Genomic DNA, 13,306 nt, shown 5'->3' with positions numbered 1-13,306 from the left:
GTTAAGGGCGAATGGAAAAATTGAAACGTTTCCCGTCAAGGAGGACTGGAAAGAGATGGAGTGAGACCTCAGGGTGCGAAACTAAACTAAATAAAAACTCTTGTATTTTCATGGTGGAAATGATCCGTAGGAGCCCAACATAAATATATAATCATCGTAATTGTAAACCCGACTTACAATGCTCGAGAAGACCGAGTTCGTTCTTCGGAATCATAGCGAGAGAGCTGAAAGCAAGCGAAAGAATGGAAACGTAGAAAGCGCAAATGATTCACTGATCGGAGGCTGAGCTTACTTAGGTCAATGCACAGCACTCATGGCATGTGCCATTTTCATCTCGACTGTAACAGGAAATCTGAATAGATAACGAGTGATCTAGTTGAATGGCATGTTGCGTCGTTGACGAGCAACATAACCAGGTTTATCTCAGATGACACTTCAAGAATGGAGAGATAACAATTCAGTCAGAGCTTGAACCTGTTGAGATTCGAAGTGGGGAAAACACACAACAAATACCATAGAAAGCGGAGTGTGTTTTATACCCCTTCAATACCGTGGCTAGCACGTTAAACTTGACGCGATTTCACAGGAAAAAAAGCGAGCACTCAGGAGAGAATATGAGAAATCCGATAAGCCGCCTCATTTTGCAAAAATCCATAATCCAAAGGTAGTACAGTTTTGAGCCGGAGAGGAAAAGTTGCGCTGTGAGAAAACTCTACCGTGTCTTCTATACACAAGGGCAAAAGGAGGAAGTAAAGAGGGATGTCACTAGCAGAGCGAACATTCACAGTCGAGCAAGCGGGAGAATACTTCCTCGCAGGTCGGCCGTTCGTTTGGTTCTGCCCAGCAATCTGTGGATTGACAAGCAAGTATGAGAGAGACACGAGTCTCGAGAGGTTCAAGTAAAGAAATGAAGGTTCAATGGTTCTTATAGAAGAAGGGACCCTGATCCAGGTTACCTGCTATTAGACTTCCCAGTGGACCTCCAGGAATCTCGAGCCTGGACCCTTCGTTTGCCACCGAATAAACTACCTGAAGCAGCAAAGAATCAAATCCCAAGTCGCAATTAGCCTTAAATCGCAATGACTACGGGTTTCCGATTTGCTCTCAGAAACATCGCCAATGCAACATGAAAATAGATTAAATGAATCATTCGGTAAGCGATATATCATGGGGGCAACTGACCCTTTCCGGTGGCACGCCATCCCAAGGTCTACGTAAAGTGCAGAGCTCCCATATTATAACTCCGAGGCTGAAAATATCACATTTCTCCGTGAAGGGTTCGTTGCGTATTAGTTCGGGGGCCATCCACTCTGGTGTTCCAGCGGAAGAGGAGTCTCTCATGGGTGAGTCTGTCATTATCCTCGACAGTCCAAAATCGCAGATCTTGACAGTTTTTTGGTTATTTACGAGGCAATTCGCAGATTTTAGGTCCCGATGAACTATTTTCATCCGATGAATGCACATCAATCCCCTGAGTTGCACCGCAGCTTATTAAATAATAAACAAAGCAAATCCAGTATAGCTAGGACAGATATACTATCTTTACACTATACAGTCGAATGATGGTAGAAGGGACAACACTGGTTGCGGAAGGAGGGGGTGTTCAAGTATGATGGTAAAAGCTGATTGTCCGTTTGTTGTTTGAATCTCTATAAACATTGTCACGGCTTTACATAAAAAATCTAAAATTGGATGAAAAACTAAGTTTCATAGACTCAAAAACCTAAAAATTGCAATTTAGAAGAAGTAAAACACTTGTGTGAAGAGAATGAAAAACGGGACATGGTCTCTTCTAAGCAGAGATAAATTGAGGGCTGAATTAAAGTATTCCGTGTTGAAGAAACAATTAAAAGTTGTATGATGGTAAGGTCAGGCAAATGTACCTGCAAATATCACGCAGCATTTTCAGTCTTCTCCTCCAAGTAAGCTTCTTTTTCTGACCGCTCGAATGAATCAAAAAGTACAGGGATCCCATCTCCATGTATTCGGTGATCATTGACAACCTAGGGGGCTTTGTGCATGCACCCAAGAATAAAATAACTGCAAGAAGAGACATCTGAATGTCAATTATTTGCCAGTGACAAGAAGCTTGTCAGATCGAACTTCTCATTTTCCTATCCTCCTTTGGGAACCAATAGACAAACAGTATCTCAGGAAAAAGAAAAAACAAGACCATACAATTCTACATATGTATAACTTTAATGAATTGTCATGACAATGATATAAAGGCCAAGTACAGCAAGCAAAGAGAATTACCATTTGGATGTCGGAGGCGGCTGAAGAGAGAGACATGCATGCAGAAAGATGGCAGGCGTTCAGTAAGGAGGATAAAACAATTAACTAAGAATATGATCCTTCACAATTCAAAAGGGGACGGAAGAAAAACAAAGAAAAAGAAATTCTATTAGCGGAAAAATACCTTAGTATCGATATCTCATTGCAGAAGTCTTCCATGTTTTCAGCAGTCAAATCCTGCTCCAGGAAAACTTTAATTGCAACTTCTGTTCCATTCCAAACGCCACGGAATACCTCTCCGTAGAATCCTATCAAAATAAGGATATAAAAAGATTCAGCGTATAATTAAGTTTGCTTGAGGAAGTTGCATCTTACTCTAAATACCGAAGTTTGAATCGGCAAATATTGCCAATGAACCTCTAAAATAGACCAGTCAAAAACAAGATCATTAAATTATGATGCTGATAATTAAAACCTAGAGGATTTTGAAAGCATTCTCGTTAGATAATAATATAAGTGATTTACAAAGAATTTTTCATAAGCAAGCACACACTATACACTATAAACTGACACTGTTAGCAGAAAGTTGAAATAACCGTTAATAACTTATCCTCGACAAACACCAACCACAATACTCCAGAGAAAAACACGGCGAACTACTTACCAACGCCCACGCGAGTTCCAACTGTTAATTCTGAGAAGTCAATGTTCCATTCTTCATAAGGCAATAAGGGTTTGTTATGGAACAATGGTGATTCGAGAACTTTATTCCGTGTTGAAACCGATTCATCATTTTGCGCATAGTTAGCAGGTCCACTCCTTTCAGGTGTTTGACTGGCAAATTGATGAGGAGATGTGGGCAATGATATTGCCTTTTGTGAACTTACGTGCTCCCTGCCAAATGAGGGAGACATTCCACCAGATAACTCTTCATGAACATCAAAAGGGAAATTTGATACCTGAGGTCAGAGCAGTATTAGATAGAGCTAAAAAGATAAAGTATAGACTGCTTTCAGCAGCTTAGTCTAAAATACTGAAGCAGTGTCATATACTATGTGAAATTTAACAATTAAACTTTATATCCATTGCAAGGTCGTGTATTAATCTCTGTAGATAAGACCAACATCAAATGTCTGAACATACTTAGATACACTCCCTGTCTCATTCTCCCCGCACAAAATTTGATTCAAGGATGTAAATCCCATTTTCTAGAAGTACCATTGACTTCGGGAGCTTGATTCAACAAATCCTGAACCTCTTTCCAAAAAATATTCAGCAAGTTCGATTAATTTTTAGATTTGATTCATGTCATCATAAGATTCTCCGGAATCCAAAAGACCACTGATGCATTGCCTAACAGAGATACATATATGAAACCTCTATGACATTCAAGAACACAAATCACTGACCAATCAAAGAATCAATATAAATTTTCAAGAGCCATTGCCAATACAAGTATTATCTCAATGCTCCTTGTCATGTGTGCTGAAATCTCAATGAATCGCTATCATTACTTTGCAAGTTGTTTCTCACAAAGTGATAATTATTTTTACTTCCAACATGAATAAGCTTATTCATTTTTTGTTGTCAATGTCTACTCTGGACTTGATTGCACAGTCAAACAAAAACAACTAACGAAGAAAGATAACGAAGGAATGAGGCGTGACAGTTACAAATCTATAATTTCCACGAAAGAGGATTCTCTAGTATGATTGTGGGCCTGGAGGGGATGTTTATGCTCTCAATACAGTTTACCAATAAGCAAAAGTTGGCCTATTGCTCTCAATTCACAGGAGAAGTGTATATCAGTGCAATAAAGTTTCTGTGAAAACGCTGATCTAAGCCAAACCTTTTTGTGTGTTTGAAATGCTCCCAAGTGAATCCAATTCAAAATAGTGATTTTAATTAGAACTGCTAATTGATGGCCATGCATTGCAGGAAGAGGTTATGACTTCAATTCAATGACAGAAAAATTGAAGCCAAAGTATTTCTATGATAATTGGGTGCAATCTTAGAGAGAGCATACATTCTGCTGAAGCTCTTTATTGTTTCTGTTGTGTGAAGTATAAGCAAATGATCTATCATCTCCTTGAGCTGTCAGCGGTCGACTCTGTTTGAGGGTTTCATTCATCGCTCGCACAGCCCTGGAACATTTGATTCATGCAGATGAACACCAGCAACATCACATAAATAACATGAAAATGGTGAAAAGAGGCAACTCATAATAGAGTTGGGATGACCGAAAGATCCTCAATCGAACAAAACATCCCTTACCCGTTTAGCAGATCCAACAAAATAATACTATAGCCAACCGATACAATGATGTTGACGAAAAAGAGTTATTACTATTATTACTACTACTACTACTACATATATAAAAGTGTGAAGCTCACTTTTGTGTTTCTTGACTTTTTATAATTCCCATTTTGCCCTTCAATGTATCTAGACACCTCTAATAAGTACCAATTCCTCTCATTCAATGTACGAGGACAATCCTGTAATCTCTATTGCAGTCTTTAAATGTATGTGAAAAATATTTTAATTAATACCTCTTGATTATTCAGAAGTGTGACACTTCAATTTAATGGTGGCTTTTCATCAAATATGACCATCCAATAGAATACCTTTCTAGAGATTAAATGATAGAATTTTCCTTTCTATAATACACCTTTTTAAAATTATATTTTAAAAAAACTTATTTCTTTAATAAATTGCATTTTTTTTCATTTTTACCTCATAAAATGTTCGATCAAATATATCCTTTTCGCATGCAAAATTTTTACGTTCAATTTTAATCATTTATTTTAAATCCATACTAAGCAATTGTATAATGTATAAGTTAACATGAAAATTATGCTTAAACAATCTCCTTTATTCAAGTTACATGCAATACATCACAAATATTATATCATATCACTACATATCTTTCAAATAATCTTAAACTAATAAATTAATCACACTTATAATATAAATATATACAGGTTTAATATAACCAATTGCAAGTTTTGGAATTGAATAATATATAAGATCAGCCAAAGCTATAAATTAACATGTCCTTGAGTTCGATCAATCTTACTAGATCCATCGACCATTATGAAACTAACAGATATTAATTCTTATAAAAAATAAATATCAGCTTGATTTGGTTTTTTGAAAATAGATTGAAAGTGGTTAAGTCAATCTATATATAATTCAATTACAATTTCTCTTTTTACGCACACTTGACAGATGAGAACATCAGGTTTTTAATTCAATTAGATGATTTAATTTACTTTAAAACTATGGACATATCTTGATATCTAAAAATAATAAGGAAATTTGTTAAAATATTTGCTTTCAATCTAAAAATAAGGAATTTTTTCATATCTTTTCACTTAACGAAATTTGGATAAACATTTCTTTTTTCAGATTAGATCATTTATTAAATTAGTTAAAAGAGAATCAGTTTTAATAGCACTCCAATTCAAAATAAAATTACAATGGACATATATTTATGTTTATTTCATATGAAAAATAAGTTTTCAAGAGAATATGACAGTGGAATTCAACAGATAATTACATTTGCTAGGGAATAAATTAATAGTTTATATAATACTATAATTACATTTTCTATGAAATATTTGGATTTGATTGTCTTTCTGTCTTTTCTTTCCTTTTTAAAGTTCATTTAATGGTAATAAGCCTAAAAGTCTCTAGGATATGTTCGACGATTATATATATAGAAATTTATTAGTAAATGTTAAAAAAGTTTGACTTTTTAACATAAAATTTACTTTTTTTATAAGTGGCAACATAAACTGTATTTTATCTTTTTAAGGTTTTGATTTGAACCAATTTTTATATTAATCAATACATATATTCTCCAATATTTCCTTCTATTTCATGAATATTTTTATATGAGAATTTAGTATAATTTAAAATATCTTTAATATATTTAATGATATTTCTTTACAAGAGGTTAATTATTTTCAGTATTTTTTAATGATCCTAAATATCTCATGGGTGTAGATAAATTAATATTTCTTTAAAAATCGTTAAAATTATATCATCTTTACACTAATTTATATAAATAACTTTCGAAAATAATATAATTGAGTTTTATAGTTACAATTCTTATTATTGGTATCTCTATTTCATATGTCCCTATAATTTTCTATATTATCAATAAAAGATGGCCTATCACGTGCAACGCGCGTGAATTTACACTAGTCATTAGAAAAGAATCACGTTTTCCCATAAAGCTTTGGGAGCATCTGACTCAGCAGGATAAGTCTACTACATTTAGCATATTGACTTGTATGTGTACCCAGGAAAATTATTTGCCTAAAAATTACGTGACGATGGGTTACTCTTGACGTATATTTATGTGGTCATAGAAAGTTGCATCATCTATTCTTTTCTCTTCTTTTTTGGTAGAGAGGTACACACATTATCAGTGAACTATTTTCTCCTGAAGACCTACCCCATTTTATCATCATTACCTTTGTCTTTGATCAAAGATGTTGAAATGTTTAACTTATAGTTGTCACTTAACCATATACATGGAGATAACTACATCCACAAAATCACCGAACTATCAATGCTATCAGACCATCAACTTAATCATCCAGATTAAATCAGCAAAAAATAAAAGGAATTAATAATTATTTTCGATATAGGAAGGTCGTACACGTATTTCAGAGTATAATCTTCATTGTGAAAGGAAAGCTATCATTCTCCTTTGAGTTAATTATTCTACAACCTTTTTGGAAATTCATTACTTCTTATAGTATATTGACAACAAATCAGCTGACTAGTAGGAATTAATCAATATATTCTACAAGTACTCACATGAATTGCAGGGTATTTACTTCACGGTGGAAGGAAGGCTACCCTCCTAACCCAAACAACCGAGAAGTTTCTCTAGGTCCATACTTGTTTTGCAGGGCATATTATTTATAGTGAAAGAAGCTTCTGTTCCGAGCAGTTTTAAACCAAAATCAAGCTCAAACTTGACAATATAAACCTTGGAAGGAAAATTATGGTACATCAGGACCAAACATAATTGTAATACTGCAAATAACTTACGAGAAATAAAAGACAACCTTACTATATCATCACCAATTTCTGGAGTAATGCTGATGCTTCTTCTTCTTATCCTACGTGCTTCTGGGGTAGGTGTACCATCTGATCTGCATCTCATTCAACTCGTAATCAGAAAAATCAAACAAATTATGCATCAATACAGAGCACTAGCCCTCCAACGAAAAGAAAAAAACATAAGGTAAAAGAAAAAGTACGTTCTGCAAAGAGTTTTGGATGGAGATAATACCTAGATGCTGATAAGGGATCAGCAAAATCCACAATTGATTTTCTGTCACCACTTAATATGGAGAGTCCACGTCCTTGAAATGAAGGATGCTCTGGACTGGAAACAATAGCGAGTCAATATAACGTTCCAAAAAGAGAAACATTCTAAACCAAAGATAAAAAGTATTTATCAGATATTTTATCAAAAGGAAACACTATAAAAAATATATCTATCATCTTCTATCAGAAACTCTCACACAAGTTCACTAAAAGAAATATAGTTAATGGTTGGAGAGGTGAGGCCTAGTGATCGTTGTCAACTGACTTCAACATGACCTTTCTGTTTGATATACACTCTTTTAGTACATTGAGCAATAAATATCGTCAAATCTCCACTAAAGTTTAGAATGAGGTATCAAAAGGGGAGGGGGGAAAAAAAAAAGGAAAGATATATAAAGAGTGATGGAAGCAACAAATTCTTTCAGTGCAACTCCTTCCATTATTCAAGAGAAGGTCACGGTGAGAGAAGCCATTTATTATTACGATCCGCTAAAATTTATCGTTATTCTATACACTTACCCCACTTTTGAAATGATTGAAGTTTTTTTATTTGGAATTGTCTTAGGTCTGAAATAAAAATTTAGACAATCTCCAAAGAAAAAAGGCCTTATTGGAACAAAAGTTTACATATTACATTTAATCAGAGCAGAAAATAATCATTATCGACCTGACAATTTGGTTCCATTTATTCCTTTATCAGAAAAATAAGTAATTAATGAGACCTGGAACTAGCTGTCCGCTGCTCCGATACAACCTTTCTCCGACTGCGCCTCCAAAATGCTGTTGCAACATTGGGTTCACTCTGACACAAACCGCTGAAGCCCAAAAAGAAAAGGAAGAAAAGGCAGAGAAGAAATGTCAGTCCCTAAACTTCATACATTCTGGAGATCTTAATTGAATATTCTGGGATCATGCAGTAGAACATAAGAGAATACGTGGAGGCACCATATATATATACATCTTGACTGAGGGAAGACTTATATGTGTGTTGAAATGAATAGCAAGTATTACCTCAGTTTTCGGTCTACAGATGCACTTCTCAACATCACATTTCTTGAGGAAGGACTAGCTACATTAGAGGAAGCTTCAAATCTCTTGCGAAATCGAGGGCTCTCATCTTTCTCAGCACTGTGCCACAATAGGCAAATAGAAATCTAATTAATTCCAAAAACAAAATCGAGTAGAATTACGATATATAATGCAAAGCCTGCTGTGATACTTAAAATAGCCCATCTACCTTTCAGGGTCTATTCTCTCAGAGTACCCATACATAGGACTGTTTGGTTCGAGGGGTGAATCACAGGAGTCATTCTCTGCGGAATCACTTTCCCCAGCTGCAGATATATGAGTCATAAAAATGGCCTTTGTTGACCGTGGTATTAGTTGGCCCGGAAACCGCATTAGATCAACCACGAGTTCCACAGAATTTAACACAACTATCACAGACAAATGCTTATACGAGTCTACAAATTCAACACCCACATCATTAGGTAAACCCTGCAAGAAACAAGAATAAAGTTTAGTCGTAACAGGTCCCAGCAGAAACATAACTCTGGCAGCCAAAATGCTAAATTAAAACTTACCACCATGAGCCTACTCTCAAGACCTACTGTATCTGCAAGAACTTTGAATAATATAGCTCTAGGACGACATGATCCATGCTTTATCTGCCCCAGCATTTGCACCACTCGATTCTCAAACATGTGGAATGTTTCCTCTGCCACAGCTCTTGCTGGACTCTCGGAATTTGACCTTTTGTAAACGTCAGAAACCTGCTCCCACAATAGCATCAGCAACCACTAGGCTTTAACATTCGTTCATAAGTTTAGATAGTTTATAACTTTTTTTATTTGAATTTTTGAATGACAAGGTCGAAGATTTCTTAAGGTGCAAAGAATACATCTCCAAGGGAGGGTGGAAAAAAAAAATTGGGGCGTGGGGGGCAAGGTGGGGAGAGTTAACATATCTATCAGTCCATGAATATCCCACCTAGACTCTCAACTATACCAAACACTAACAACAGTGATACATCTATATATAAAACAAAGCTTAAGGATTCAACCCCCTCAAAAGCCCCAAGATTCCTCTCACGCCATATAATCCAAAAGTTGGAAAAAGGAACCATGTCGATTAATCTTCTTTTCTATTTACTAATAAAAATGCAGAGCCAAGCTCCCAATTCTCAATGTATGGCGCCATTTATAACCCAATTCAAGCCAATTAGCAGCAGCCCACATTTTACAGATCCAAGTGCAATGAAGAAAAAGAGTCGACAAAATTTTCCTCCAATTTGCAAAGGAAGCACCAAACTAATGTTTTAACCTGGATTTTAATTATATCGAATGTTAAGATACGACTCCATGTCACCTCTCAAGCAAAGAAACGCATTTTTAGCGGACCCTTGCCTTGGAAACTAGTCTGCCACCATAGAAAAAGATGGAACCCCTCGGCTGTCCCATATCAAGTAAGCAAAAATAATGGCAACTAATAGAGAACTCGCCAGAGCTAGTAAGGAATGAGCCAACCACATAACTGAACAATATCATCCCATCTTCATGGAATATTCAGAAATGGAGCATCAAAGCTTTGCCAATGAGATGGAAGTATGGAGCAAGGAAATATAACCCCATGCATGCAAGGAGAATATTTGAAAAGAAAAGCAGCATGTGCAATGGGTACTGCCCACATAATCTAGCTTTTCCTCTCAAAAGATGCATTCCAACTTCAGAAAAATGCATGAAGATAATTGAATGGCTTAATGTGGAGATATGAACGATATGAAGAACATAGAGGGGAAAGGGGAGGATTTTATATCACCACTCATCAAAAGCACTCACCAATCCAGCTATCCTTTTTATCACTGCAGCAGGATTTGAGTTCATTCCTTTAACCAGAGATAGAGTCCACTGCTTCAGCATCCATAACTTTTTGTCTTTTTTAGTGTCCACCAGAATGATATCAGCTCTGGCACCTTCTGCCCCAAGTGCATGAAGCTCTTCTAGCGTGGGAATATTACTGAAAAGGTCTTTGAGCCTTTTCTCCTGCACAACATAATATAATCTGCTAAGACCACAATTTGCATGATAACTCAAAGCCGTATGCATATGAGCTATCATATAATTTATTAAATAGAAGAGCAATAGAAAGTTGGAAGTTCAATATTGTGAAGAACAGAATATCTTCATTTAAAGCTTAAGCATTTATTAGATCATTCAATAGCAATACCTCTGCATATATACTGAAATCCAAGAAGTATGTCTATGAATTGCAATTTCAGCAAAAGCAAAAACTTGATATAGAATCTATCATAATAGTACAAACAGAGGCAACGGTTAAGCAACTAAATGAGACACGTTATCCTCAAGCCAAGTTCCATTAAACAAGAAGATATTGCTAACAGCAGGTGATCAACCAAAGAAGTATATCAGATTTGACATTCACCGGAATAACGGAATAGAATCCATCAGGGATAGGTTTGGAAAGCATTCCAGTACTCCAGAGTATTTGCGACGCTGTTTGTGATGATAAAACATCATGCTCTGCATCTCTGGGTGATTCTGTGGCATTTTGAGTTTCTTCTCGAGAACCAAGAGAAAGGGATCCGAATTTTTCGCCAAAATCTGAAGGCCACCATGCAACACTAGAAGGTCCTGGCTCTGAGGACCCTGTACCATCTCGTGTCTCTGCCATCTGCTCAAGTATTTAGGATGCAAAACCATTTCTATCCACTCCTTATCTCATAGATGGCATCCTCAGTCTTAACTTACTTCCTGTATAAGAACATGGAACCCTATAATTATATCCCTATTGCTCTTAGCTCCTCAAGCTGGGGTCCACACAACCTGTGAAAAGAAAACATATATCCCCGTCATATACATTTGAAACTTCGACATCCTTCTGATCTAGTCAAAGGGAACTTTACCCTTAAAGCATTTACCAGCAAGATTTTTTTTACTATCTCGTACATTAGATCTTTACTTAAATCTAGCATGATCCTGAAATACAAATCATTCAGCAAATATCCTGATGTTGCGATCATCACGATCATCCTACTATATGCAACTGATGATCCAAAAGCTTACAATCTCTCTTCTCAGTTTTAGTTCCAAGCTGAAATTTGTGCATCGACCATCAGGAGCAGAAGGAAATATAGTAATGCCTTTTCAAATGAAGAGTATTTCTTCTCAAACTAGCCAAGACCAAATATTACTGTTCACGATCACACTCCGTACTACAATCATGAATGCTGAATAACGAATAATAGACTAAAAGACCAAAGTCCATAGATCAGTTGGTATCCTCCATTTACATCTGAAAGCTAAAGCTTTGCTGAAATCTAAGTAGAGAAGCAGCAAGACAAGTCCACCGAAAATCGAAAGTCGGGAAATTTCCGGAGAAGAAACAACATTGTGCTAGAAAACTCAACATCGCATTGCGTCAAATCAAATTCCAAAACCCAATACAACAGACTTTCCATCAACAGACGCTTCCAACGAACGACCACAGCATCGAGCTAAATCAAACAAAACCGGCCGCAGCTCAATGCGAAGTCGATCATGCAAGCGCTCCCCGAGCAGAAAACCAGCTCGGGAACTTCGACACACAATTACACACCTACGCAATAAGCGTCTAAGAAATGCACAAGATTACCACTCACCGCCAGCAGATCGGCGCATTCAAGCCTCGGCAGCACTTCAACAGCCCGGTCGTCAGCTTCGGACGGAACAATCGCCGAGAGCAGCAGCTGCCGGCGAAGTGGTCCGGCGGGTTGGATGCAGATTTAGTAGGTGGCGATGAGCAAGTCGTTGCGGAGATGGGCAGGGGGAGAGTGTAATTAAGGGGGAGGGATACAAACGAGGCAACGAGCGTTTGAGAGAGAGAGAGAGAGAGAGAATGAAGAGGGAGAAAGATTTGATTTTTGGGCTAACTATTTGACTGAATCTGGCACTGTTGGGGGAATTCTCTCTGTACGGTGTTTGGTCGGACGGAAAAGGATTTCCGGATCCACGGCTGGCGTTTTCCGGGTTCCCTGTTTTCTTGGAAAACTATTCTTTTGTTTTGCAGCTGTGAGTGGGAAAATAATAGCCGGAATGCTGCACCGGTCCTTCGACTTTAGCTTGGAACCAGTTTAATCTTCAATCCGTTTTTTAGGGCTTAAATTTCGTCCTTGTGCCTTCGATTTTGCAAGAAAATTTTAATCAACCCATGCTCGGGTTGTGGGGTTTTCTCATGCGTTCAACTAACACATGGCATTTCTAATATGTACCCCCTAAGGTATCACTTCAATCGGCACAGCATCATATTGTGTTTTATCCTCAAAAAATTATGTCTCATATAATTCTCAATCCATAAATAACGCCGCATAATCTTGCTGAGATAGATATAAGTATTCACCAAGTATGTTCAGTGGTAGCAGTCATAATTATTTCTATTTTTGGTACTAATACAAAACTATAAGTCCGCTAGTTACTGTTTTTTGAAAAAATTTGGAGTTCTCATTTTTGGTATGTTAGCATATCCCATTACATATTTACTTCTTGCAAATAAGCCTCAAATACCAAAAAACAAAAACATCAGTTACTAAATAAAAATGACATTACCTCATTATGTCTTTGATAATATTTTAGTGATTTATCGATAATAGTTGAAGTTATCTTTACAATTCTCATTAATTACGATGCGATTTTTAGCGAAACATGGTATGAAACAATTGTGGCTTTGC

At 36.5% G+C, this 13,306-nt stretch overlaps 1 protein-coding gene across 1 annotated transcript; it reads right to left on the bottom strand.

The window, feature by feature from the left end:
* Positions 1 to 442: 442 nt before the first annotated feature.
* LOC116203651 (serine/threonine-protein kinase EDR1-like) lies at positions 443 to 12,536 on the bottom strand. Its single transcript, XM_031535499.1, has 17 exons — positions 12,242 to 12,536; positions 11,026 to 11,426; positions 10,422 to 10,625; positions 9,168 to 9,356; positions 8,822 to 9,081; positions 8,596 to 8,712; positions 8,307 to 8,399; positions 7,547 to 7,642; positions 7,320 to 7,406; positions 4,262 to 4,379; positions 2,900 to 3,194; positions 2,420 to 2,543; positions 2,257 to 2,276; positions 1,884 to 2,040; positions 1,183 to 1,471; positions 957 to 1,029; positions 443 to 848 (listed from the first exon to the last, which is right to left on the bottom strand). The coding sequence occupies exons 2-17, from the start codon at positions 11,272 to 11,274 to the stop codon at positions 766 to 768; spliced, it is 2,454 nt and encodes an 817-aa protein (XP_031391359.1). The 5' UTR covers positions 11,275 to 11,426; positions 12,242 to 12,536; the 3' UTR covers positions 443 to 765.
* Positions 12,537 to 13,306: the final 770 nt, after the last annotated feature.

Source organism: Punica granatum, chromosome 4, assembly GCF_007655135.1.
Source record: "Punica granatum isolate Tunisia-2019 chromosome 4, ASM765513v2, whole genome shotgun sequence".
Classification (NCBI taxonomy): Eukaryota; Viridiplantae; Streptophyta; class Magnoliopsida; order Myrtales; family Lythraceae; genus Punica; species Punica granatum.
Note: the sequence above shows the minus strand (reverse complement) of the source record. Positions and strands in the feature narration are given on the sequence as shown.

What these genes read in the sequence shown, in the direction of transcription:
- LOC116203651 (XM_031535499.1), bottom strand. Translation starts at nt 11,274, where the DNA reads ATGGCAGAGACACGAGATGGTACAGGGTCCTCAGAGCCAGGACCTTCT. An exon ending in AATGAGATATCGATACTAAG is followed by an intron (nt 2,277 to 2,419) that starts GTATTTTTCCGC and finishes CTCTCTCTTCAG; the next exon opens with CCGCCTCCGACATCCAAATG. An exon ending in CCGCCTCCGACATCCAAATG is followed by an intron (nt 2,041 to 2,256) that starts GTAATTCTCTTT and finishes CTCTTCTTGCAG; the next exon opens with TTATTTTATTCTTGGGTGCA.